This window comes from Artibeus jamaicensis, unplaced genomic scaffold (genome assembly GCF_021234435.1).
Source record: "Artibeus jamaicensis isolate MK-2021 breed Jamaican fruit bat unplaced genomic scaffold, CSHL_Jam_final contig_554, whole genome shotgun sequence".
NCBI classification, from domain to species: Eukaryota; Metazoa; Chordata; class Mammalia; order Chiroptera; family Phyllostomidae; genus Artibeus; species Artibeus jamaicensis.
The window spans coordinates 1949336-1976196 of NW_026521885.1; the positions used below are offsets into that span (position 1 = coordinate 1949336).

General features: G+C 43.1%; 1 protein-coding gene across 1 annotated transcript; it reads left to right on the forward strand.

The window, feature by feature from the left end:
* The first annotated feature begins 5837 nt into the window (after nucleotides 1–5837).
* On the forward strand, nucleotides 5838–26766 carry GABRQ (gamma-aminobutyric acid type A receptor subunit theta). Its single transcript, XM_037133334.2, has 9 exons — nucleotides 5838–6221; nucleotides 8306–8394; nucleotides 13780–13847; nucleotides 15696–15916; nucleotides 17670–17752; nucleotides 18284–18421; nucleotides 18996–19148; nucleotides 20431–20666; nucleotides 21234–26766. Exons 1-9 carry the CDS (start codon nucleotides 6073–6075, stop codon nucleotides 22014–22016), a joined length of 1920 nt encoding a protein of 639 aa, XP_036989229.1. The 5' UTR covers nucleotides 5838–6072; the 3' UTR covers nucleotides 22017–26766.
* The last annotated feature ends 95 nt before the right edge of the window (nucleotides 26767–26861 follow it).

Consider the following 26861-nt stretch of genomic DNA (forward strand, 5'->3'; position numbering starts at 1 on the left):
CCATTTGTGTGCATATGGCAATAACTTTTAAGATGCACTCTCTTAAAAACTTCTAAGTATATAATGCATTATTGTTAATTATAGTCATCATGCTGTACATTAGATCCCCAAGACTTATTCATCTTATAGATGAAAATTTTTGCCCTTTGGTCAACATCTTCCCATTTCCCCCACCCTCTAGCCCTGCCAACCACCATTCTATTCTCTATTTCTTTGAGTTAAGGTTTTTTAGAGTGCACATGTAAGTACAAACACGCAATAAATGTCTTTCTCTGTCTGACTTATTGCACTTAACAGAATTTCCTCAAGATCCATCCATGTTGTTTCAAATAACAGGGTTTTCTTCTTCTAATGGCTGAATAATATTCTAATCTATATGTATATACATCATACAGGGTGGGGTAAAAGTAGGTTTACAGTTGTGAGTATGCAAAACAGTTTATTCTTGTATTGTTATTAATGGATTATTGTATGATTTTCCATATAAACAACTGTAAGCCTACTTATGCTCCACCCTTCATATAATGTCATCTTTATCCATTCATCCATAAATGAAAACATTTAGGTTGCTTCTGTATCTTAACTTTGTAAGTAATGTGCAATTAATGTGGAGGTACAGATATTTCTTGAGATCTTGATTTAATTTCCTTCACATATATACCCAAAAGTGGAATTCCTGTATCACATAGTAATCCTTTTTTTAATATTTTGAAGAACTTCCATACTGTTCTCAAAGGTGGCTGTATCATCGTACACTCCTAGCAAGTGCACAACAGTTCCCATTTCTCCACAGCCTCACCAACATATATCGTCTCTTGTACTTTTGATAACAGCCATTCCAATTAAGTATGAGGTGATAAATCCTTGTGGTTTTGAATTGCATTCCCCTAATGATTAGTGGTATGACCCATGTTTTCATAAATTTGTTGGCTATTTGTATGCCTTCTTTGGAAAATTATCTATTCAGTTCCTCTGCACATTTTTTAAATCAGATAATTGATGATTTGCTATTGAATTGTATGGGTTCCTTATGTATTTTGCATATTAACACCTTATCAGACATGTGGTTTGCAGATATTTCCCCCCATTCTGTAGCTTGTCTTTTCATCTTGCTGATTGTTCCTTTTGCTATGCAGAAGTTTCTAGTTTGATGTAGTCTTATTTTTTATTTTTGTTTTTGTTGCTTATAATTTTAATGCCATATCAAAAAAATAGTTGCCAAGACTAATGCCAAGGACCTTTCTTCCCTGTGTTTTATTCTAGTAGTTTTATAGTTTCAAGTCTTATATTTAAGTCTTTAATCTTTTTTGAGTGAATTTTTGCACTTGGTATAAGATAGGGTCCAATTTCATCTTCTGCATGTGGTTATCCAATTTTCCAACACCATTTATTAAAGATACTATCCTTTCTCCACTGAGTCTTCTTGGCTCCCTTGTCAATTATTAGTTGACTTTATATGCTTGGCTTTTTCCTGAGCTCTCAATTCTGTTCTCTATGTCTGTGTGTCTATTTTTATGCCAGTACTGTACTGTTTAGCTTATTATAGCTTTATAATAAAGTTTGAAACCAGGAATTATGATGCCTACAGCCTTATTCTTCTTTTTCAAGATTGCTCTGGCTATTTGGGGGTCTTTGTGGTTCTATATAAATTTTAAGATTGCTTGTTCTACTTCTACAAAAAGAATGCCTTTGGAATTTTGATGGGCATTTTATTGAATCTATAGATTATCCTCATTATTTTTAGCTTTTTATGAAGACAATTTCTTCCTATATTTCATCCAGTTTGTCTCTCCAAACTCACTGGGGAAGTTAGTACAAACTACCTAGTCTGCCATTACCATAAGCAGAGTTATATGATATGCTTCTAACTACTCTCATTGTCCTCAGTCTCCCTTCCAGTTCTTATTTCCAAAGTAACCAGGGATTCTTCCAAGACACCACACTGATCAAGTGTGGTCTCTGAACAAACATTTCAAAAGCTTATGGTTTATTCTAAAATAAAATCCAAATTTCTTACTGTAGACAATTAAGTACAAAACTCTCTTCCTTGTTTTATTTATTTGTTGTATACTGTGTGTGTGTGTGTGGTGCTCACTAGCCCATATTATGCCTGATAGCCTGCCTCTTACCTCTCTTACCTCTTGTTTAACTCCAAACTTACCATACAGTGCAGCCAAACTGGTATATCCATTGTCATGTGGTGGACCTGGATCCAGAAGACAGATGGGCTAAATTCCAGGTCAGTGATATTTCCCTCACACCATAATCCCATATCCAGGTTTAAGTCCATTTACTTTGGATATTTGTGGGTATTCTAATAAATTAACTAGACAAAAGTTCAACAAGTACATTTTTGTTTTGTTGTTGTTGTTGGGCTGTATTTCTTGTCAGGGTCCTCTGGGATGTAAGGTCTGGAAGTGAAATTATCATCATTAACTTTTTGGCAACCTCTGCAGTCTCAAGAGTACCTAAAAATAAAACTTTGATCTTCAGACTTGTTTTCCCTAACAAATGAGTGACCCATTGCCTGTGGAATTTGATTCCAAAGTGCCAGAACATCCTGCATCTTAATAAATCTACTCCCACCTGCTGGCAGTTGCCTGAAGTTCCATTCAAAGCTGAATCACACTTTGAAAAAAACAATTCAGTGTCTGAGATTTTGCTGCTTGTGTTTTCTTCTAGTATTTTGGACATTGCTGGTAGCAAATTTTTATCAGATGTATCTCCCCAGCCAAAGGAAACAAAAACCAAAAAACAAATAGGACTACATCAAGCTAAAAAAAATTTTGCATAGCAAGGGAAATCATCAACAGAATAAAAAGAAAACCCACAGAATGGGAGAACATATTCACTGATATATCTGATAAAGGGTTAACATGCAAAATTTATAAAGTACTAACAAAATTCAATACAAAAAAAAAACAAACAAACAACCCAGTTAAAAAGTGGGCTAACGGCCTGGATAGACACTTCTCCAAAGAGGACATACAGGTGGCCAATAGACATATGAAAAGATGCTCAATGTCACTAATCATCAGATAAATGCCATCTAAAACCAAAATGAGACACCATATCACACCTGTCAGAATGGCTATCATCAATGAATCAACAAGCAACAAGTGCTGGTGAGGATGTGGAGAAAGGGGAACCCCTCTGCATTGTTGGTGGAAATGCAGACTGGTGCAGCCACTTTGGAAAGCAGCATGGAGATGCTTCAAAAAATTAAAAATGCATTTGCCTATTGATCCAGCGATCTCACTTCTGGGAATATATCCAAAGGAACCAAAAAAAAAAAGAACATAAGAACAGCTATGTTCATCGCAACATTATTTACTATCACCAAGCTATGGAAGCAGCCCAAGTGTCCACCAATAGATGAGTGGATAAAACAATTATAGGACATTTACACAATGGAATACTACTTAGCTGTAAAAAAAAAAAAAAGAAGAAAATTTTACTGTTTGTGACAGTGTGAATGGACCTGGAGAACATTATGCTAAGTGAAATAAGCCAATCAGATAAAGTTAAATACCATGTGATTTCACTCATATGTGGAATCTAACGAATAAACTGAATTAACAAGGAAAATGGGGACATACTCATAGATGCAGAGAAGATGACAGCTAGTGTGGGGGAGATCAGGAGGTGGAGGGATTGAGTAAAAAGGAAAAAGGACTCATGGTCATGGACAACAATGTGGTGATTGCTGGGCAGGGGGTGGATAAAAAGGGACTAAATGGTAATGGAAAAAATACAATTAACATTTTTTAAAATTTTAATGGGGGTTAAATTTGAAATCTTGCTCCCCAGCATATGTCAGCACTTTGGCTCAAATTAACTGATAAATTTTTTATGAAAAAAATAATATCTGGAAATAAGCAAACCTGGAAATGAGGAATCTAGTTTGGACTTCTGGGGTTATGTGACCTTTCTGTATTAAGTTAACCCCTTTTTCCCTTTTCCTTCTTTAGGCCTCAGTTTCCTCATACTATAATTCTGATGTTTAGAGGAAATGACTTAGAATAGCCCTTCCACTTTTATAAAGTAAGAATTGTCTCTACAATGATGCCTGGGTGACCAGGGAAAATGGGGACAGAACTAATAGCAGTAAGAGTGTGTTTGATTGATCAATTCCTGTATGTGATAGTGACATATAGGTCCCACTGCCCTTTTTTACTGCTGTACCCATGTGGGAAAGAGAGTATTTGCTGCAATGGCAGGGGAAAGAGAGGGAAAAGAAGACGTGTGGGTTCTCTGATCATTAAAAGAAGGCAGAGAGACAGTGACCAGAGGGGAGAGGGGAGGGAATTTAAGGGGAAAATGGGAGGAATTTAGAGGAACAAGTATAAAGGACACAGGGACAATACCTAAGGGGGTAGAAATGGGAGGGAGGTGGGGTGCATGGGGGAGGGGTGGGCTGGAATGGGAGAAATAAACAGAAAACTGTACTTGAAAAATAACTAAATAAAAATTTAAAAAAAGAAGGCAGAGAACTATGAGACTTTAAGTTGATTCTAAAGTGGTTTAGAAAGCAGGGATAGAGTTAAACCCTTAGCTGTGGGGAACCTCAGTCAGCCAGGCAACTACATCTCTGCTGGGCACAAATAATCTCAACTCACTTCACCAAATACCAAGGAAAAGGGGAAGAGGGCTGTATTTCTGTGTGAATGTTCTAATCAACCAAGAATTAACTAGAAACTTATTTTCATTGCAATCCTTATCATTGCCTTAGGAGGTTTGGCACTAGTGAGCACGACTGAGGTCTATTTCTTGATTGCCCTCCTGGTCCATGTAGGCTCTGAGGGACCTCTTTCTGAATTTGCTTTGTCACAAGTCTGAGATGGAAAAGACAGAGGGGACTGGGTGGAGAATTTTCCTTATCCTCAGAGATCCTTCTGTTTCATAGGACAGTATTCAAGGTAATGGAAAGAAAAAGAGCTTTTTACAAAAGAGCTCCTAATTTCTGGAGCCAGAATTTAGGACCATTGTCATGGACTGCTGTCCAGGGTCTAACTCCCTTGAGCATTCGAAATACTACTGACCTTTGTCTTTATTCTCCTTCCATGGTATCAGTCATGGACTCTCACTTCAACTCTGCATGCCCTAGCTATGGGACAGTCACAAATCAGGGCAATCCCACTTAGTAAACCCTTCCAATTCCCTGAACTTTGTCCCTGGAACTCAAACTTGGGGTCAAGAGTATTCTGGGAAATTAATGTCTTCAAGAAACTCTCAGGCAACTGGAGCTCAATTTCCATCTTTATAGAGGGGCACTCCCATTATGGCCAGAGCTGTGTCACAAAATCCATTGGTGATCACCCATAGGCTCCAGAGAGGCAAAGCACGATGACAATGAACATCAGTCAGATACCTCCTGATTCCCAAATGTGTCCAGCTGTTTTAGAACGTATATTCAGCCAGAGCAGTCAAATCACCTTATTCCCTTCGCAACACACACACATACACACACACACACACACACACACACACACACACACACACACGAACACACGGTTTTCCAAAAAAATTTTACATTTTTGCAGAGAGGAAAAGCAGGACCGGGCCCATGCCCCTAGCCGAAGATCAATACCCAGCTCTCCTCAACCCCCGGCCCTGTCCCGCCCCTCTCTGTCAAAGGCTGGCCTGGGGATGACTGCAGAGGCCTGAGGGGCGGGGGAAGGGGGTGATGCCCGGTGGCGCGCAAGCTGCGGGCGGAAGCAAGAGTGCGCGCCTTTTAGTGCAGCTCCAGGAGCTTGCTGGATTGGTTCGGCCCAGCCGTCTGAGTGGGCGGAGCCAGTTGAGCTTCCAGCTGGGTGCCCAGTCGCAGTCAGAAGCGGGCGGAGGAGGGCTCCATCTCTGCTGCCAGGCGCGTCCGAGGGGCGCTGCTTGCCGCAGAGCTGCGGGGGCTGCTCCTCCCTCCATCCCTGCTCCCAGTACACTCGTTACTTTTTCCATAAAGGCGACTCTTAGCGAGCACCGAGCTTCCTCTCGCACTGCACCGTCCCCACTCCCTCCCTGTCCCTGGTGGCAGTTGGCTCTCTTGCGCTCTCCGGCCGCCAGAGCTCTGCTGCCATGGGAATCCGAGGGATGCTTCGAGCCGCCGTGCTCCTGCTTCTCATCAGGACCTGGCTCTCAGAGGGCCACAACACTACTCCTCTCCCTGAATTCCACTTTGAGCTCTCCTCTACTGTGCCTGAAGTCGTCCAGAACGTCTTTAATTGGTAAGCCAATGCCACCAGGGCGGGCAGGGTGGCAAGAGTGTCAGGCGGGCAACGTCAAGTCTCTTGGACAGAGCGGGCTGGAGGAGACTTGGACCCAGGATAGCAAGAGCTCTGGCGCTTGGGCCCTGCCTGCCGGTCCTCAGAGGGGAGTTAGGTGGGAGTGGGGGTGACCGATTGAAATAGAAGCCTCTGCTAGAGCCCACCTGTTTCTGTAGTACCTGACAGAGCCCTGCGTGTGCCCAAACTGAAGCCCTGGGGTGGGGAGAGGATGCCCTCACCCCAGGGTCTTCCATCCATCCCCAGGGACTAAGACTATGGGAAGCTTTTTCCCAGTCACGTCTTTTGGCATCTGTGGGATTGGGATGTACATAGTACAGGGTGATGGGCAATTCTCAAAATATAGACGGTAGAGACACCTGTTTGAGTGCGCATTTTAGTCTGTTCCCTGAGGCGCGCGTGTGTGTTCTTGAGTGTGCATGTTGAGCAAAGAGGAGCTTTTCTGATGCCGCAGACAGAAATGATTGACTCGACCTCACAGGAGCTCAGACAATGCGATCGGTGTCTGTATAAAGGTATAACTAGATGGTCTAAGACAGATGCACTTTTGTACATACTCCTGTGAAAACATTAAAAGATTCAGTGTTTTTTTTTCCCTGTGTTTGATTTCAAGTTTGTTTGGGTATGCAAATATGTGAAGAGGTATTAAACAGTCAGCCTTTACATGTAGATCAAACAGAAATGTGTATTTGCAGTGGCCAAGAAACCTGAGTGGGGCATATAGGTAATGTGTGGTCCTAAACAGGTGGGCATGCATTACTTTAATTCTGGAATAATTTGTCTGTCCACTTTAATATGATACAAAATGAAATTTTGTCATTAAAGGTTATTGGAAATAATTTTTAATGGCAAACCAGAAATGAACATGTATTCAGAAAAAAGGGGGGGTAGTTGGGAAAGGTTTCAGCAGACAACTCTGCAATGGCCTCACCCCCCACCCAACATACCAGACTGTGTTACTGAACATGCTCTCTCTCTCTCTCTCTCTCTCTCTCTCTCACACACACACACACACACACACACACACACACTGAGATTTATAGGGGCTGACATTCCCTGGTCATTGCATCAAAAATTCTAATAGTCAGACACCCAGGACTTTTCTAATTCACAAATTCCTCTTGGGGAAACCAACCAAAGGTGAATTGGGTGAGCACATCAGAGACTTCTGGAAAGGCCAGCTTTGTGGGACTGAGCTAGGTTCATTTACATATGTTCACCCCAAACACATCTAAGCTGGAAGCGTATGCTTAGCCAGAGAGATACCTGCTCTCAGAATACAAGTCTTTTTGAAGGCAGACCTGAGCCTCAAGAATCCGAAATGGTTTTGTTGGGTGAGGGTCATAAATCTGGCTGCATTAGCCAGACCCTGTCTCTGTGTCATATGCTATAGGCCAAGTCTTAAAAACAGGTGTACAAAAAGAAGGTTCACATAGATGTGATAACAAAATGCCCAGTCCTAGCCTAGATGGGAGGAATATGACTGAGCTGGAAAATGTAAACTGGTTGGCTGAGCTCAAGAGGGCACTGAGGGTAGAATATGACATTTCCTGGGGCAATTAGGTGTCCCTGGGAGGATTCCCACCAACCCAGAAAGCTGTATCCAGGCTGGCGTTAAGGTGGGGCTCCTTATGGAGTTGAAGTAATGCATTTATCTGAGGGCTTCTACCTCCCTACTCCATCCTCTCTCCACATCTCCTACAGGCTCCTCTCTTCCCCACCCAGAATCCTGCCTGGTAACAGGGATCCAATCTGTGTGCCCCATCCTCTGGATGAAAGCTATGGAGAGGGAGGGGGAAAGAGGACTCTGCGTCAGGAGCGGGAAAGAGGAGTCTGCGTCACTGCTTTTCTTCTGGCTGACTCACTGTGGGGAGGGAGGGGAGCAGGGAGAGCTGCATACATGTATGACTGTACATGTCTGCATGTGTGTAGAAGGGAAGGCCCTGGCAAGTTGACACCTGGCATGTTCTTTGGTCTTTGTTCTCTGAGAAGCAACATGACATTTACTGATTACTTCTCTATTTTAGCAAAAATTGTGCAAATGAAGCTGTGGTTCACAAGATTTTGGACAGGGTGTTATTGAAATATGATGCCCGTCTGAGACCAAATTTTGGAGGTAAGTCACATCCAGACACTGGAAACCTTCATGTTAGGTGAAACAGAGCTGAGATACAATAAGCCAGCCCCACTTAGTAAGCTGATCAGTGGCACTCATCTAGCTCAACACTTAATATCTCTTCCCTGTTGAGACTTACTGAAAGAACTGCAGGCCTTTTGCTCTACCCTTGGAATTTTCCCCACTTCTCTACCTTCTTATGCAAGAGGACTTCTGCCCACCACCACCACACGCATATATTTTATTACAATGGCATAGAGCACAGTTGAAGCACACTTCCTGCTGTGGCTGAAAAATGCTAACCCCAGAAACGGGTTTGTCAGACAAAACACAGGCCATGCTTCTCCAACTTCTCAGTCTTCTGCCCCATATATGGGGAAGGCACAAAATCTTCTACTTGAGCACACCCTGGATACTCTCCCTATTCAGCTAGTTCAAAACTAAGGGCATGGTCTTCTTTGTCTTGCCTTGCTGCCTCTTCCCCAACTCCCCAAACCTTTAGCTCCCACCAACTTCATTTCATTTAGCACACTGCAAGCAGTGTGATTTTTATAAATCCAGCCTGATCATTTCAGGAACATTTTAATTTAAAGAGAAGAGAAAGAGAGAGAGAGAGAAACATTGATTTGCTTCAATTCCACTTATCTATGCATTCATTGGTTGTTTCTTCTAAGTTCCCTAACCAGGGACTGAACCTACAACCTGGCATATCTGAATGGCACTAACTGAACTGCCTGACCAGGGCTCACCACAAGAACTTTTGATGCCTTTATTTAACTGCCAAATAAAATCCAAACTCCTTAGCCTAGTGCTCAGATCTCAAGTGCAGAGATAAGAAATGACAAGGAAAGTGAACCTCTGGGAAGCCAATATATCATTTTCTCCCTATATCTCTACTTAATCTGTCACCTTGGAAAGGGCAACTGACCTAGATCACCAGGCCTTTAAGCTACAGGAAACCCACAGAACAGGAGTAATATCCTCTGGCCCAGGAACCTAAACCAAGGAAAAATAAAAGAAAGGGTGCATTAAATACAGGTTAGTCACATTTCTTCTCAAAGGAACAGAGAAGGAGCTAAAAAACAGAGCAGCTAAGTCAGAGAGAGCACTCTACTTCTTACAGGTGGTAGAAGTAGACCCCTCACACTGCAAGTGGGTTAATAAATGCTAATGGGTCACATTTATACATATGAAGAGAGGTCTTTTGAATATACAATGCCTCCACAATAAAGGGCACACAACTGTGGGGACTCTCCCTTGTAGTAGACCGTGCAGGGTGGGTGGTGGGGGCAGTGCTTGGGTGCAGCTGTGATTTGCCTAGGAAGGCACCTTGAAAATAAACCTGGTCACCCTGGGCTAACCTTAGAGCATGGAGACTTCACTAATGACCCCTTTGCTGTGTGCTCCTTCCATGAGGACAGAAGGTGCAGCCCCAGGATCCAAGGTGAGTGTGCACTGGGACGGGGAAGCAGGAGTGGAGAGAGCAGAGGGCAAGCTCTTTCACTATGGGAATTCACGTGTTAGGGCACAGTCAGCATCGCATTGCATGACAACTGGTTTTGAATCAGTCACACCAAACACCAGTGGGTGTCAAGGGAGTAGCTACCACATTTTCTCTTTTCCTTGTTCTCTTGTTTCTCAGCAAAGGCTGATCAAAAGTCATTTAAGTATACCAAACTGTTTCAAGATGCCATCTCTGAAAGCACTCAGGGCCAGGGGGAGGGAGCAGGGGCAAGGTCCAACCTCTGAGGATTGTCAGGTATGGCTTGTTCACAATATTTCCAAGGCGCCTGACAACCATACTTTGAGCTAATTAGGATTTGTTTATATCCGATGCCTAGCCTTTTGGGTTACACTAAGCTTATAAGCATGCAGACTGCACCATATGAGAAAAGATGGGTCCCTGATTTGGCGAAACAGTAGATAAAGGTAAGAGGACCAGGACAACACAGGACCTAGCATTTACACAGAAGGATACACTATAGGCTCTAGGTCTAGGGCTGTTATATTGTGGGGGGAAGCAATCAGTGGGATAGTTGGGTCAGGGGATTCAGGGTTGGGGGAACCCAGGACAACCTATAAAGCCTCCCACTAGACAGTCAGATTCCCTTCTGTGCCTGAGGTGAAATCTGGGTTTCAAGGCCACATGCAGAGTCCACACCTAATTGTGGTCAGCTTCAATAGGGAGCCATAGTATGCCTTTGAGAAGAGGAGGAGGAGGAGCCAGGGAAAGTTAACAAAGTTGCTTCTTTCTGGGCAAGAGAAGTAGACTCCACAGTGTTGCCAAAGGCAAATCCCTGAGGACTTCATCTAGCCCAGCACCTGGTATTATATAGGTGTGGAGTGAAGGAACAAATTGGACATCATCATCATTCTTTATTTATTTTTCTTCCTCTGGCATTCTGATGGATTCTAGGGAGAAAGAGGAGGTAGGGCAGCATGATTTCCCAGGGGAGGGAAGTGGTTACCCACTCCTACTTTTCCTGACTTCCTGAGCCCACGAGGAGGGACAGCAATGGGATATGGGGCTGAAGCCATCAACCCAGAGAGAGCATTTAGACACTTTATCTGGAAGCTTCTTGCTCCCTTATGTTATGTTTTCAGGGATGTGGAATACTTTAGCTAAGCTCTAATCTTGAACCCCTGCTAGCACATAAGGTATCCCCCTCTATGTTGATAAACTTAAAAAAGGTCCCTGGTCTCCTTCTCCCAAACTACATCCTTGAGTCAGGACACATGGCTTGGTGACTGCATTTCAGCTCCCACTTGCTGCTTTAACTTGGGAGCCCTTGGACAGGGCTATGCTCTTTAAGGGTTAGGGTTGCTTGAGTGGCACTAATGGTTTAGGATGAGAAATCTGACAGTACAGTGAGGTGATGAGGGGATGGCTGCCTGGACTCTCTGAGGCTTGATACCTGCCTAAAACAGCCTTCATCCTTTGAAGGCATATAGGAAACCTGAAAGGCTATAATAAACAACTTTGTTTCTAGAAACCTCTGTCACTACAGAACATTTTGCTAGAGATTATTAACAATAATCCTGAATGCTGGAGTCTGGGCTATGCCCTCACACAGAAGCCCATTGACTTCTCAGCTGCCATTCATACTCATTCCCAATAGCACTTTGCTTTTTGAAGCAGTGGGATAGGAATTACACATTTCCCACTTTGGTGCTCAGCTTCTGGGGCAGTCAGCCTGCAGTGAAGCCAGCAGGCTGAATTGCAAGTATCATGCATGTTTCCATAGCAGTAGTGTGGTGTAATGCACATAGAATAATGGCTTAGCTGTGGAGTCGGGTGAAGGTAGCTTTAAGCAAACAAGGAAACAATAAAAATGTGTTTTTCCACAGCACTTTATAGTTTAGTACATATTTTCACATCCCTGTTCACATTTGAGTGGGCAGCACTCACACCTAGGCCTGATAAAGAAAGCCAGGAGACAAAACACACACACTCAATCACACACATTAATATACACAAACACCCTTCAACACACTCATAGATTTACTCACACATATGTACACACTGACATCACTCATATGCACATGCTTACAATTCATATATGCTCACACATTTACACACACATACATGCTTACATCCACAATCACACTCACAAATTTACACACATGCTTAGACATTCACATTTAGGAACTTATGCATTCAAATACACACACTCCCACATTAACACGCTTGCACACAAATAGGCTCATGCATTTACTCATATACAAACATTCATACATACAAACATGTCCACATGTTTACCAGTTTGCACATACATGTTAACATGTTCCTATTTCGTTCATACCTGCACCGTAACATGCTAACACATGTGAATATGTTCGCCGCATCACTTTCATGTTGGCGTGGTCACACATTTAGTCACACACAGACACACATACTCACACAGACATGCTCATATTCGCTCAAGTACATAAACATGCTTACATATACTCACATATATGTGAGGAGTCTGAGTGTATAAGTGTGATCACTTATTGCACTGATCTCTTGCATATGAACAAGGCCACACACAAACACATTCACATATTCAATAATGAACATGCTCACTCACACAAACACATACAGTCACACTCTCATAAGTTTACTTACATTCCCAAACATTCAATCACATAAACACCAGTCAACTCACATATGCAAAAATGTTCACACAAGCACGCACACATTCCCTCAAACATGCACATAACATGCTCATACACAGACACACATGAGCATGTTCATGCATACGAACACACAGACACATCAACTCAACACAAACATACTCACATATACTCATGTAAACACAATTTTACACACACAGACATAACCATGTATTTGCTCACACATGGCATGCTGACAAATATTCTAACACATGAACAGGGTTACACAGACAACCCACATATTCACTCCCGTACAGTACACTCTAATGCATGCACGTGGTCACACATTCACTCACCCATAAAGGTGCTCATAGACTCACTGGCTCATAAACAAACATATCCTCACTCACATATCCACGTGAATACACTTATGGAGTTGCTGACACATCCACTCCCTCAAAAACATTAAAATATTTAATATTTAAATAACCATACATGCAGACATGCTCCTGTCTACTCATGTATGTACATGGTCACGCATTCACTCACATGCAAACATGCTCCCATGCATGAACATAAAAATTTGCTCACAGACAAGGTCACAAATGCAGAAATGTTCACATATTCATTTACACATGAACCCACTCATAGATTCACTCTCACACAACATGCCTGCACACTTGTACATATGCTCACATTTATTACTGAAAGACACAATCATACTCATGCATTCTTTCACACACAGACATGCTAACATACACTTATATACACACTGACACATTCGCCTACACATAAACACATTTTGACTCATATATGTGAACATGCTCACAAACTCATGTATACAGCTCACACACTCATTCACACAAAAACACATTGCCACAAATACAGACATCCACATGCACTCACACAAATATGCTCATATACACCCAAAATCTTAGCTCTTGTTTTGGGCTTCATTGCTCCTAAGTTCCAATCAGGAAAACATTTATAACTAGAATGCTTCATCATCTAATTTTCTGTTTATATTGCCCTAATTTCTTCCTTTTAGTGTGTCAAGGGCCAGGCCCTGCTTTAAGTACTTGGCCTGCATTAACTATGAGATCAGTGCTATAAATGATCCCCATTTTACCCATGAGGGAACTAAGACTCAGAGAGGTTAGGTAACTTATTTAAGGTCACACAGCTAGCAAGTGTCAAAAATGGGGTTCAAACTCAGGCAGCCTGGCTCTGGAGTCCACACTCTTACCCTTTACCTACCCTGCATGTAATAGTCATCTTCCTGTATTGTAGGTGCTCCTGTGCCTGTGGGAATATCTATGTATATCTCCAGCATTGACCATATCTCAGAAATGACTATGGTAAGTGTGTCAACTCCATCCATAAGACTGGGGAGAAATTACATGGGACAAGGGGCAGGGTCATAAGCCAACTCCAGTTGTTCTGAACTGCAACAGAGCTCACATGGAAAAACACAGTAGGTTTTGGAAACTGAAACCACATGGAATAAAAAATGAATAAACCCAGATAGATTCTAGACCTAAAAGGCTTATAAAGTTTCTAAAAGATAATATAGGACACTGACTCTGCACCTTTATGGTAGCTAACAACTTTAAAAGAAACACAGGAAACACAAACATAAAAATAAACACTGATAACTTCAACTAAATTAAAATTCTGTTTAGCCAAACCTTCTGGAACTTATCTTTTATAAAACAAACAAAACCAGTCTACCAAATGTGAAATGATAAGTCAGAGTGGACTAAGGTATTTGCAACACAAAGGGCTGATATGGGAAATATACATAATTCCTGTGGATTAATAAGAATATTAAAAAACAAATAAAATGATCAGAACATTTGAACAGAAACTTTACTTTTGTGAAGATAATCAAGTAGCAGACAAACAAATGAAAAGATGCTTGAATTTTTTATCAATCAGTGAAATGCAAAATAAGACCACAATGAGACCCTATTACACATCTACCAGACTGACAAAAATCAAAAGTTGGACACACCAGTTGGAAACTTCCACCTGCTCTTGGAGGGGGGTGTAACATGGAACTTTCACTTCATAGTTCTTATTATGATTTTGGTATGAGCAGTGTGTTCACACAATAATGTACATAGTATATTTACATAAGGAAATATTATCTAACATTCAGGCAGTGCAAGTGAACAAATTTATTTACATACATCAGCCTGAATGAATATCACAAATACAATGTTGAATGAAAGAAAATTATGAATATACATAGGATGATTCCATTGAGAAAAAAATCTTAAAATAGGTTCAACTAAGCAATATGTTTCCTGGAAATAGATGCATAAACAGTAAACTCTTAACAAAAAGCAAGGGAATTGTCATTTAAATATAAGATTTAAATGGTTACTGCTGGGAAGTGTGGGAAATATGTTCTGGGACAGATGCATTGAAGCTTGAAAGTTCTTGGTAATGTTCTATTACTTAACCTGAATTTTAATTACCAGAGGTTCATTTTATTATTCCATTGCTGGGATTATACCCTAAGAACCCTGAAACACCAATTCAAAAGAACCTATGCACCTTAATGTTCATAACAGTGTTATTCATAATAGCCAAGTGCTGGAAGCAGCCTAGGTGCCCATCAGTAAATGAATGGATCAAAAAACTGTGGCACATTTACACAATGGAATACTATGCAGCAGAGAGAAAGAAAGAGCTCCTACCCTTTGCAAAAGTGTGGATGGAACTGGAGAGCATTATGCTAAGTGTAATAAGCCAGTCAGTGAGGGACAAATACCATATGATCTCACCTTTAAGTGGAACCTAATCAACAAAACAAGTGAGCAAAATATAATCAGAGTTATGGAAGGAAATATAGAACAAACTGACAGTGACCAGAGGGGAGGGAGATAAGAGGGGAAAGAAGGGGAAGGGTCAAGTCAAGGAACATGTATAAAGGACCCATGGACAAAGACAACAGGGTGGAGGAGGATTGAATGTGGGAGGTGGGGGTGGGTAGGGTGAGGCAGAATAATGAGGGAAAATGGGAACAAGTGTAATTGAACAACAATTAAAAAATAGCTGACATTTAACATGCTTACATATGTTTTATTACTCACTGTAGTTTTAATGTATTTCTTAAACCTGCATACATACACACACTATCTGAAAACAGGGAGCTGGACAACCTCGATTACAATTGAGATTTACCTCTCTCTCCCTAGGACTATACTATCACGGTATTTTTTCATCAGACCTGGAAAGATCCACGTTTAGCATACTATGAAACTAACCTGAACCTGACTCTGGACTATCGGATGCTTGAGAAGTTGTGGGTCCCTGACTGCTACTTTCTAAATAGCAAGGATGCCTTTGTGCATGAAATGACTGTGGAAAATCGGATGTTTCAGCTTCACCCAGATGGAACAGTTCAGTATGGCCTCCGGTGAGTTCCCCATGGGCTTAAGGACCCTCCTGGCAGGTTTCCTTCATCCCACTGAGAAACACATGAATGCACTCTAAGGTACACACAGAGGATCCCATTGCTTTTCAAACCTGTCTTGCATTGTTCTCTCACTCATCCTACCCAGTTTCCTACACACATCGTTGGCTGTTCTGTCCCCACAGCCTGGCTTCTGCTGTTACTTCTGTCTGGAAAGGCCCTTTCTGTGACTCTAAATCTTGGCCATCATTAAATTGCTAACTGAAATGCCTCTTTGTCAAAAACTCTTTCTTGATTCTCTCAACTGGAAGAGCTCTCCCTCTGCCTTAGCACTTAATACATTCTGTTATTTATCTTTGTTTCTTTCCTCCCCCATGAAGTGAGGGAAAGAGACATAAATTCTGAAGCCCATGCAATGAGGGAGGGAGACTGATCTCTGCCACTGCTCATATTTGCATCATGTAGGGGCCCAGGGGTGTGCAGTATGGGTCTGTTGTCTATAGCCCTTTACACACAGAATGTGTGCATGCTGGAACTCCTCACTGACCTATTTATAGCATAGCAGATAGCTACCATGGCTCTCCTCACAGCATCATCTCTTACAAACCATCTCTTAAGACAAGCATGACAGAGAAATTTAGCTCAGAAAATTTCTCCAAGAGGTAGCTGCCAAGGTTCAGCTCTATCTCTGGGTCTCTCTTTCTCTAGGATGCTCCTGCTCTGTCTCTTGTTTCCCTCATCCTTCTCCATCCACTTTCCCATGGACCAAGGCACTGGAGCTGGAGAACAACAAAGCTTACAGGGAACAGGACAGTGGTCACACTTGTTTCACTTAAAGGGAGCCTGAACTGATTACTGCTGCATGGAGGATTCACAGAAGGGACACACATACACACCATACCCACTGTGCAAAATGGAAATCACTTCAAGGGTTGAAAGGCACTAGGCTGGGGTTAACAGATGGGGAGGGCAGAATAAGGGGTGGGGCAGAGCCACCCAGCTGAGGCTGCAGAGAGCTTTTAAAATTACCCTCTTTGCACCAGTAACTCCTCCCATTTCCCTAGCTTCTCCAAGACCCCTCCTCAGATTCCTGCCACAAACCCAACACATGGCAGCTTATATTGGGTCCCTGTCCAACACTTCATGGCCCATCTCAGATAGGCTAATCCCTCCTATCCAGTTATACTCACTGGCATTGTGCTAGTTTACAGTACCCTCATAGGCAGATACACAGAGATGAGAGCACTGTGGGGCAGGAGCAGCTTCCATGGCCAAAGATGGGCCTGGGACACTGCTCACATCCATACCTGAGGACTGCACATGACCACTGCACAGCAGATGTGGAGCTGCTTTTGACAGCCTTACTGCTTCTTCATCAATAAAGCCATCTTTCTTTCTCTGTATTCAGTTTCCTCAAGGGCCCTTTTCTTTCTGACATCCTGAGATGTCCTGACATGCCACACATGGGTTCTTTGTTCAAGTCCTGCCAGATCTCTTGGTTTCTTTGTCACATAAAATTTTCCTCTCTCCTCCCTACACAACTGCAACTCAGATTTCCTCTAGAAAGGAAGGAAGGAAAAAAGAAGAGATGGAGAGAGAGAAGGAGGGCCCAGTTCTAATGCAGTCAGTATAGGAAAGTGTTGGGATGGGTCAGTCCTTGGGATAACTCTTTCTTTTCACCCCTGCAGTGTTCTCGGGAATGGTTGCTCAACTGGGCTAGATTCACTTTTTCCTTCCTTTTGCTTTTTCTTTGCAGACTCACTACCACAGCAGCTTGTTCTATGAATCTGCAGAATTTCCCTCTGGACAAGCAGACCTGCAAGCTGGAGGTGGAGAGCTGTACGTCTATCTCCTATGGCCCCTTCTTCCCTACCTGTGGTTGTGACCATAAGGAAACCAGACAGACTTGATAGTGAGAGGGATGGCATATCTCCCCTACTCCCTCCCTCTCCCTTTCTCTTCTACTAGATAGATAAATAGATAGGTAGATAGATAGATAGATAGATAGATAGATAGATAGATAGATAGATGATAGATAGATTAGATAGATTTGGCATCTGGGAGAAGGTGGCCTCTAAAGTGTAAATAGTCCCATGGGGAAATCATACCCCGATATTGGGAAATTGTGCACCAGCTAGTGAGTAGGAGCGCATATCTTTGCTGGGCTTTTCTTCCTGGCTAAAAATCTCCAAACTGACCATTTTCTTTCCAAGTGCCTCACTTGTCCATGCTCAGAGTCAGCATAACACAAAGGAAGCCCTAAAAGTGCAGGTTCTGACCATCTTTTGGATTCCACAGACTGCTCTGATGTGAAATCTGCCTATGCCTGTTTTCTGAGATTGACTGACTCTGTTTCTCTCCATCTCCCAGATGGCTACACAGTTGAAGACATCATGTTATACTGGGAAGGCGATGATAATGCCGTCCAGGGGACTGAGAAGCTACACATCCCTCAGTTCACCCTCCTGGGAAAGACAGTAACTAGCAAACAGGAACGCTTCTACACAGGTGGGTGTGACCCCTTTTTCGTCTCCTGTATCTTGTCTTTTTATTGTACCCTAGTAAACTCCTTGAGACCTCTGCCTGAGACGTCTGCACTCTGCACTGCCTCCTTTATTATTTCCTTCTGCTTCTGGAAGCTTCCAAAAATCCCTTCATAAAGTCCCAGTTGCTTACCCTCTATAAATAAGGAAATGGGTGTGGAAGCACTTGGTCATATTTAACACTCTACAGGTGTAAAAGATTCATGCTCTTGTTGATAAAAATAGGCCTCCTTTCAGGGCCAGCCCCTCACCCTCCAACTCTTTGCAGCTTTGAAACACATCATGTCTTTCCAATTTCAAAACGTCAGTTGACATGGAGCAAGGAAGGAGGAGAAAGCAGGCTTGCTCTGCCATAGCAGTCTACTGACACATGCCATTGCCAATGGCCTAATGGCAGCAAATGTGGTCAGTTTGGCGGACTGCTCAGGCTGGAATATTAGAGGCTGAACTGCCCATTGGTTTCTCTTCCTCCATTCTCTACATTACCCTGAAGATCCCCTTAACCTTTCCACCCTGATATCAGTATGTCTCCCTGCCAGGTTCCTATGTACGACTGATACTGCGGTTTCTGGTCCAGAGGGGAATTCTCAGCTACCTTGTACAAATCTATTGGCCTACTGTCCTCATCACCACTGGCTCTTGGATAACATTTTGGATGAACTATAAATTCTCTGTAACCAGGGTGACAGTGGGTAGGTACTATCCTCCCTGGCCCCCAATCCCAGAGAGGCACTTGGACCATCTCACTCAGAAAAAAAGTTGAGAACAAGGGAAAAGTTCTAGGAATAGTGTATGACTGCACAGGAAAGGAAACAAGATGGGTCCTACCCAACAGGCATTTGTACAGGTACTTAGCCAATCCTCAGGAAGGAGACCAACCCTGGAGACAGGTGTGAAAAAAATCAGGGCTGGGATCTTCATTATGTTGGGCCCAAAGTACCAGAATTCATTATTTTCTGAATACATAAATGAATGGGCAAGTCATAAATACAAATCAGAAATACAATACAACAGTGATTAAGCAACATATCAAAATGCCCTACTAGGCAGCAGACAGCTTCCAGAAAAGCTGCATTCAATGAATATCTAGTGGAATGTGTATGCAGATGGTAGTGGAGTCCAGAAGGAAGTGACCCAGGTCTTGGCTAAAACTGCACCAGGAAAGTGTTACACATACTGGGTTTTCAAGTCTTGTAGGAGACAGAGACACAAGACTTGACATTCCCTAAAAGAGGAAATAGCTTGACTAAAGACACAGGGGCCCTAAAAGGTGGCTGAATTATAGAGTACTTATGGCAGGAGCTGGGGAAGTGGAGAAACTAGCAGGAAAAAAAAGCCTGGGATGACTTGGGAAGACCTTAAAAATACAGTTCAAGCAGTTGGGATTTCATGACTAAACAGTGGGAAGGATCAAAGGTTTCTGAGCAGTACCATGGAGGGGCCTAAGAAATCAGCTCCTAAGTTTATCTAGCCCCACCCTGAAGAATAGTGTCTCAGATCCCTGTCTAGTTTCTCCCTCACCATCTTTGAAGCAGACTCCTCAGCCTCCTTCCTTAGGAGCACATGCTACACTAAAACTTTATATTCCTGTAATATTTTAGGATTCACAAAACCTTCTAGGGACTTGACCTCAGTATTGAGGGAATAAAGAAATGCCTATGGGCTAGAAGGCCAAAGGGGAAAGGGCCATTATAGGGCAAAATGGGGCTGAGGATGTAAATCACTGTGAAACCAAAGCTGGAGATTTTTAACTTGATCCTAAGAGCAATGGGCCATCACTGAACCATCAAAGCACAGGCTGGGTGTAAAGATAGGGCAGCAGGAACAAAAGGCAAAGGCCCTGAGGCCTAGAGAACTGAAGGACTTTTTTGCTTAGAGCCCTCTCCACCTAGATTGGTCTTTGCTACCTTTCTGTATGATGTGGGCCCAATGGCTTGCCAAGAACTTCAATCACCTGTGCCATGTTGTTTATAGGTCTGACCTCAATGCTCATCCTGAACGCCATCAATTCACATCTGCGGGATAAACTCCCCCAATTTTCTTGTATCAAGGCCATCGACATCTATATGGTTGCATGCTTCTTCTTCGTGTTCCTGTCCTTGCTAGAATATGTCTTCATCAACTATCTTTTCTACAGCCGAGGAGGAACTCGGCGCCGTCATAGGCAACATAGGAGAGCCCGAAGAATTATGAACCGCTATTGCTACCAGGTACTGAGTCTGCAGGTTTGATATTTTGACTAATAATCAGCTTGAATACTTCTTTAGCCTAAGCTTAGCGCTTGACCCTTTCACATTTTTAGTAAGTCCTGTAATATACACATACACATACCAGATAACAAAGACATAGAAAATTTTATCATCCTCTATAAGTTGAGTCATTGTCCAAAGTCACAAGGCTAGTGAGTGGCAGGGCTAGATTTACCCAGACCTTTGGCCTTCAAATCCGGTCTGCTTAGCATGCTTCCAAGGGCAAGAAATGAAGCCAGAGGGAAAGGGAGCACAAGTAGGCTGAAAGAAAGAGACACCATAGTGGCTGGCCTACCCCTTGATCTTCTGACTCCCAAAGCCATGCTGAGGCTTTTGCTGCTGGTGTTACCTTAATGTCGAGCACCACCCCTTCCTGCACCGGGAACCCAATCTCACTTGCCTGAAGAACCTTTGTCTTTGTCTACCCCACAACACTCCAGAGGGAGCAGCTGCCCCAGGGTAACACATGTTTGGCAGCCACCAGGGACTTCTCTTACATGCTAACAGCCTCTTGGTCCTGTTCCTCAGCCCCATGTGCACCAGAGACCCCAGGAAGAGGAGATTCTGTCAGTGGAAGAGATCAACAATCACATTACAAGTGCTGATGAAGAAGGACCAGTCCCTCCTCCCTCCCCAAAAGTGCTTATACATGTAGGATTTGAGTCTGCTGACTTCTTGAGTCTATCTACTGTCTCCTCAAAGGGTGATCATGTTAACATCAAAGATGAAAGTGGCTCTCCTCCCTCTAGATCACTGCAGGCTTGCCAGGCAAGCCCAGAAAGCCTCAACTCTTTGACCTTTATCCCAGAGCAGGCCCCAATGGCCACCTCAGAAAGCCTCAGCTCACTGTCTTCTTTCTCAGGCCAGTCCTGGCTGGCCATCAGAGAAAGCCTGAATGATCTCTCCTGCACCTCAGAGCAGGCCCTGCATGTCTACAACCAGAGGTGTGTGCCAGAAGCATGCTGCAACCCTGGTAAGATACCTAGAAGATCTGAGGAGTTCCTTATCATGCCTGATGATGTCAAAGTTGAATGTGGCTACCCTGACCTTAGGATGCAATTCCAACCTGATAATGACACTACCTGGAGCCGTGATGGTGACAATTTCATGGGCTTTGATCAAGACGAGGACAGTAATTCAGAGTCTGGTGATAGTTGCCCCCCAAGCCCTGGGTACTCCTTCAGTGAAAGGTTTTTGTATGATCTCTTTGACCCTGACTACGTCTCTAAGGTTGATAAGTGGTCCCGGATCATCTTTCCTATCGCCTTTGTGGTGTTCAATGTTGTTTACTGGCCATACAATGCCATTTAGTCTCATACTGCCCCAGAGCAGTAGGAACACTGTGCTGTGCTCTTTTCACAGTTTCTTTTGGTTTTATTTTGCCTTCTTTTCTTTGTTTTATTTTAGGTTATTTGGGCAGTCAAATCAGTTATCCCTTTTTCTCTATAAACATGAGGTGGAGAGTAGTTGGAAAGAATGTGTTCTGGCTTGAAGGAAAGGGATTGAGGAGGAGTGGAGAGTAAATAACTCACTGATTCTCCTTTTCTGTTAGAAGACTGTCACCTTTTCAAAGACTTTTAACATCTAATCAGCACAGAAAAGCCCCTGGAAATGTGGAGAGGACAGAGAGGAGCCAGATTGAGGGGTAGAAGGAGCTGAGCCTTGCACACAAACATTTCTGGGGGCTGTTCTGTCCCCCTGAAGTGTTAATTTTTTCATTACTTTTTTTCTTTTTTCCTGCTAGGGATTATGATCCTTGCTCACCTACTGCTTATAGTTTTAGGGAAGAAAGTCAAGCTTGATTGGGCTAGGATGCACGAGAGGTGGGCAGCTCTGGCTTGGAAGTGCCAAGGGACTAGCTCTAGGGAAATTGAATTTTGAAAGTGACTTTCTCCACTATTCGTCTGTTGTATTTTGAGAGTGTGTTGTTGTAGCACAGGGTTGGGAGTGAAATGGAGGTGGGTAGTCAAGGTGATAGCAAGATGTCAGGATAAGTGAGAGCATTTTTCTTGCAGGAGCTTGCAGAGGGTGAGTGATGTCGGTTTGGAGATTATCCAAATTGAACTGGCATCTTTGGATGATTGAAACTTCTCCTGTCTATATCTCTGCTTCAGAACTCTTGGCAATGGGTAGTTTAGTATATTCGTATAGGTCAGATGTTGAGTTGATCACTAGTCAGAGCAAGCACTTGGTGAAACAAGACTAGGGTTAGAAAAGTTCTGACATGCTACTTCACCATCTGATCTAGAATAGCAAATGAACAACTGTCGTGAATCTCTATACTAATCCTTTCTATTTGTTCAGTGCATAGTGTCAATGAGCTCACTGATCCATCACATTGTCAGACCCTCACAGAGGCCCTGTGAGCCAGGGAAGGCAAAGCACATTCTCCTCAGTGTTCCAAGAGGGAAAAAATGGAGCTTGAGGATGTATAGCCAGTGAGTGATAGAGCCACCCCACTTACTCTTCCTTCTTGTCCTCTTAACTCTCCCAATTGAGGAGCTCCCTTTTTCTCCCCTCCCCTTTAAAAATGGGGTGCTCAGTAAGGTTCTACCATGCACCAGACCTAATTCTATAACACCTGGAGCATGTCTGCAGGAAGAGGCTGGTGACCAGTGTGAACCGAACATAAGGAATATAGTCACTGCCCACACAGTGGAGCTCCTAAGGGAACTAGAAATTAGCTTGTGCTCCAACTTGCCAAGCAACTCCACCTCATTGATGGAGGCCATAAGGGAACAAGATTTGCCAAGCACTCAGCCTATGGGCCTCCTTTCTCCCTAGGCAGCCTGCCCTGAAACTCCTCAGCCACCTCCTCTTTTCACTGTGTTTCTGTGTATACCAGGGTGTGTGTGTGTGCGTCAAGGTGGTTCTGTGTGCACATACAACTATTAAGAAGCTATATAGCTATATGTATATCAGTGTAAATCTTTATTGGTGCGTTTAAGAGTGTATATATAACAATGTGTGGATACATATATGCTTGTGCACACCCCTATGAAAGAGTGTGTAAACTTTTGAGTTATGTATGTGTGTGCTTGTGCATATACACATGGGTGTAATTTGGGTGTCCAAGTGCATGTGTGCATACCTATGTTTATTTATCTGATTTGAATGGGTATGAAGGGAAATACACCTGAAAGCATATGTATTTCTTATTGCCGGCTCTTCTAGAACCACCAGAATTCCCTTGGCCTGTTCCCACAGAAGGAGGAGGGAGCTCTTTGGCTAGGCTGATTAACTGTTTCATTCAATTCCTATTCCAAGGAGCAGCATCTCCCGGTCCCCATCCACTCCTGTCTTTCTCCCTGCACCCATCTGTGCTATCTCCTGGATAGAAGACACAGAAGAAGTGAATGTAGTCCTAGAGTCCTAGGAAGTGATAATTTAGTGCCTTGAGGTAGGAATTCTCAATGGTGGGGTGAACTGGTAGTGAAGAGCAGTTTGCATTGTCCTGGAAGGACATGTTTTGGATGCCTTGAAGATGCATTGAGAACAGAAGTATTATATAGAAAGCTAAAGAACTGGAGAGATGGTTATATTACTGCCTTTATAACTCATCCCTTTATTCCAATCACCTTGTAAGCCTGACCTTGGAGGCAGCCCCAAGCAGGTGGGTGATGTGAGGAAATGGCCCAGGGAATTGGCTGCTAGCAACCGGATGCAGAGAACCAAAGGTGCCTGGGAGATGGCTGCAGGCATGGACTGTGGTGGTGGGCCCATTCAGGGCAGGGGCGCTTTAGTAGTCACCCTGGGATGGCTGTTGGCTGAACTTCAGCCTTAGATTAGGAACTTCCCTTTTCACCTCCTCCAAGGAAAGAGATAGTCAAAGGGGTGAGAAGTCCGACCAAGGAGAGAAGTACAAAGAGCGCCAAGGACTGACTGCCTAGTTCAGCCCAGCTTGTCATCTCTTCTCTTCTTTTCTATAAAGGCATCATATAAATATAGCCTCCTACATGTTCACACCCACAGAGCCCTACACCGTCACATATACATGCATACACACATTGGGCACTCACCTTCATCAGTATATACATATATACACAGACATGCACAAACACTGCCACATGTATGTATGTTCACAAACACAATCACATGCATTTATACTTGTATGCACACATACACCAACAAACCTTGTAAGACAGATAAGAACAAGAAAGTTGCCATGGAAATGTTTAAGATTGCTTCTTTTTGGACACCCCTCACAGAGAGATCCAGGTTGGAGGGAAAGCAATGACCCTACATATGAAGCTCCTACAATGACTACACAAAAGTTTAAACATTGGTTGATTGGTTTGGGTTTGGGTTTCCAGGATCCTGGAAGGCCTATGACCCCTGTAGGAGGTAAGCAGCTCATTTAGGGTGAGGTCATACTAGTGAAAGAGACTGGAGCAGTAGGGGACAAAAAAGGGGTTTTAAGATATGTCTGGCAGCAATGCACAGGAAGACCTCAAACCCTGAAGAAGGGTACAGAGGCCAGTTGTAAATATCTTATAGATCCATGTAGCTAGATATATTAGTATACCTTAAAAAGAATATCTTGCCCTAATGTGCTGCAATGTGTTGAACTCTACTGCAACTCATGCTGTGTGAGGTTAAGTGTCAAGGTGAGGTGGAGGTCTGGCAATGACACCTTTTAAGAAAATTGAACCTTCTGAATTTACCATGTAGTTGACCATTTTAGCCTGAAAATTGCCAGATCTTCTCTTGTCATGTTCTATGTATGTCTGTCTTCAGCATTGCCATTGAGCTCCCTCCTCAGCTGTCCCCAGTGGTACAGGCATACCCTCTTCTAACTGGCTGCCTATATCCCCTCCCACTCCACACCTCACACCAAGTAACTCTGGAAGTCCAGAGCATCTAACAAGGCACTCTTGGGGTTCAGCCCATGGAACCTTTGTCAGCCCCAGCCAATCAGAGAGTGCTTGTGGTGATATTTGGAGTTGTGGAAGAGGGAAGAGTGTTGCTGAGTGTGAGATGGAGCAACCTCCACTTTACTCCTCTACCCACCTTCCCTTTCTTTTCCTCACATGGACTATCATATTAACTTTCTCCCTAGAATCCCCTCTACGTCACTACTATGGGAAAGATTCTATTTCTCCAAAGTGTCATTTTGTTGTAGGGACATGTGACATGTTTCCTACCAAATTCTTGCCCATTTCACCTGCCATTGTGGGGTGCCTTTGCAGAGATAACAGATGATCTGTTGGGTCATACCAGAGCTTGTCAAATGTATTCTTACAATCCATGTCATCTTGTTAATAGCAAGGCTCCAAATTCTTTGCATATTTAGAGCTGTTTTGCTGAGACTGTGGCCAATACTTATTCTGTACATAAAAGAGCTAATCCTCTGAACTATTAACTAATGAATGCATTTGCTAAGTTATCCACCTGCATGGTACCCTACTGTGGTGCTGCACATCAAAGGAAATTGTGATTTGTCTTACAAAGTGCAGTGTGTTCGTGTTTGTTGTATAGTGTCTTGTGATCAATATGAAATCTTTATTATCAGTGTTGGGTTTTCATGGTTGGGAGGGGGAGGGTGTTATAGTGTCTCTCTCATATGTTTCAATTATGAAATAGCCCCAGTTGGTCAGATTCACCTTTGCTGATTCAACATGTGTGAGACTTTGCGCCGACCATCTTGCCATATTGTGTCCCTGGAGTCAATGGTCATCAGCAGAATTGAAGGTGACCAGGTGTGGTGCAACTGACCACAGTGCCAAAGAATCTTCAAAAGGCAGCCAAGGCAGTGTCATTCTGGAGGCAGATGGAATAAAGTAAAATTACACACACACACGCATGTATGTTTCCAGGACAGGTGCTGGGCCCAGGCAACAAGCACCAAGAAAGGAGGAGGAACAAGACCCCTCTGCCCTGGATGGCCTGACCCACAAAAGGGTGCAGAGCAGCAAAGACCCCACAAAATAACTGGTGCCCTTTGTTCATATTAAATGTAAATTATTGCATGAAAAAGGCCAGTTCTGACTTCAAAGAAGGATAACATGAAGAAACATAAAATTATGCTTCTGAAAAATATGCTGAAATAAAGTTTTGTAAATAGCCAAAAGAAGGAAATAAATATATATAATGGCAAATATGCTATGGGTCATTGTGTTTCTTCTCTGTTGAGTTGGTAGGGAGCTTTGTCTGAGC

Coding starts and splice junctions, on each gene's coding strand:
- GABRQ (XM_037133334.2), top strand. CDS start 6,073: ATGGGAATCCGAGGGATGCTTCGAGCCGCCGTGCTCCTGCTTCTCATC. Junction 13,848..15,695: donor ATATCTCAGAAATGACTATG/GTAAGTGTGTCA, acceptor CTCTCTCCCTAG/GACTATACTATCACGGTATT. Junction 15,917..17,669: donor ACAGTTCAGTATGGCCTCCG/GTGAGTTCCCCA, acceptor TTTTCTTTGCAG/ACTCACTACCACAGCAGCTT.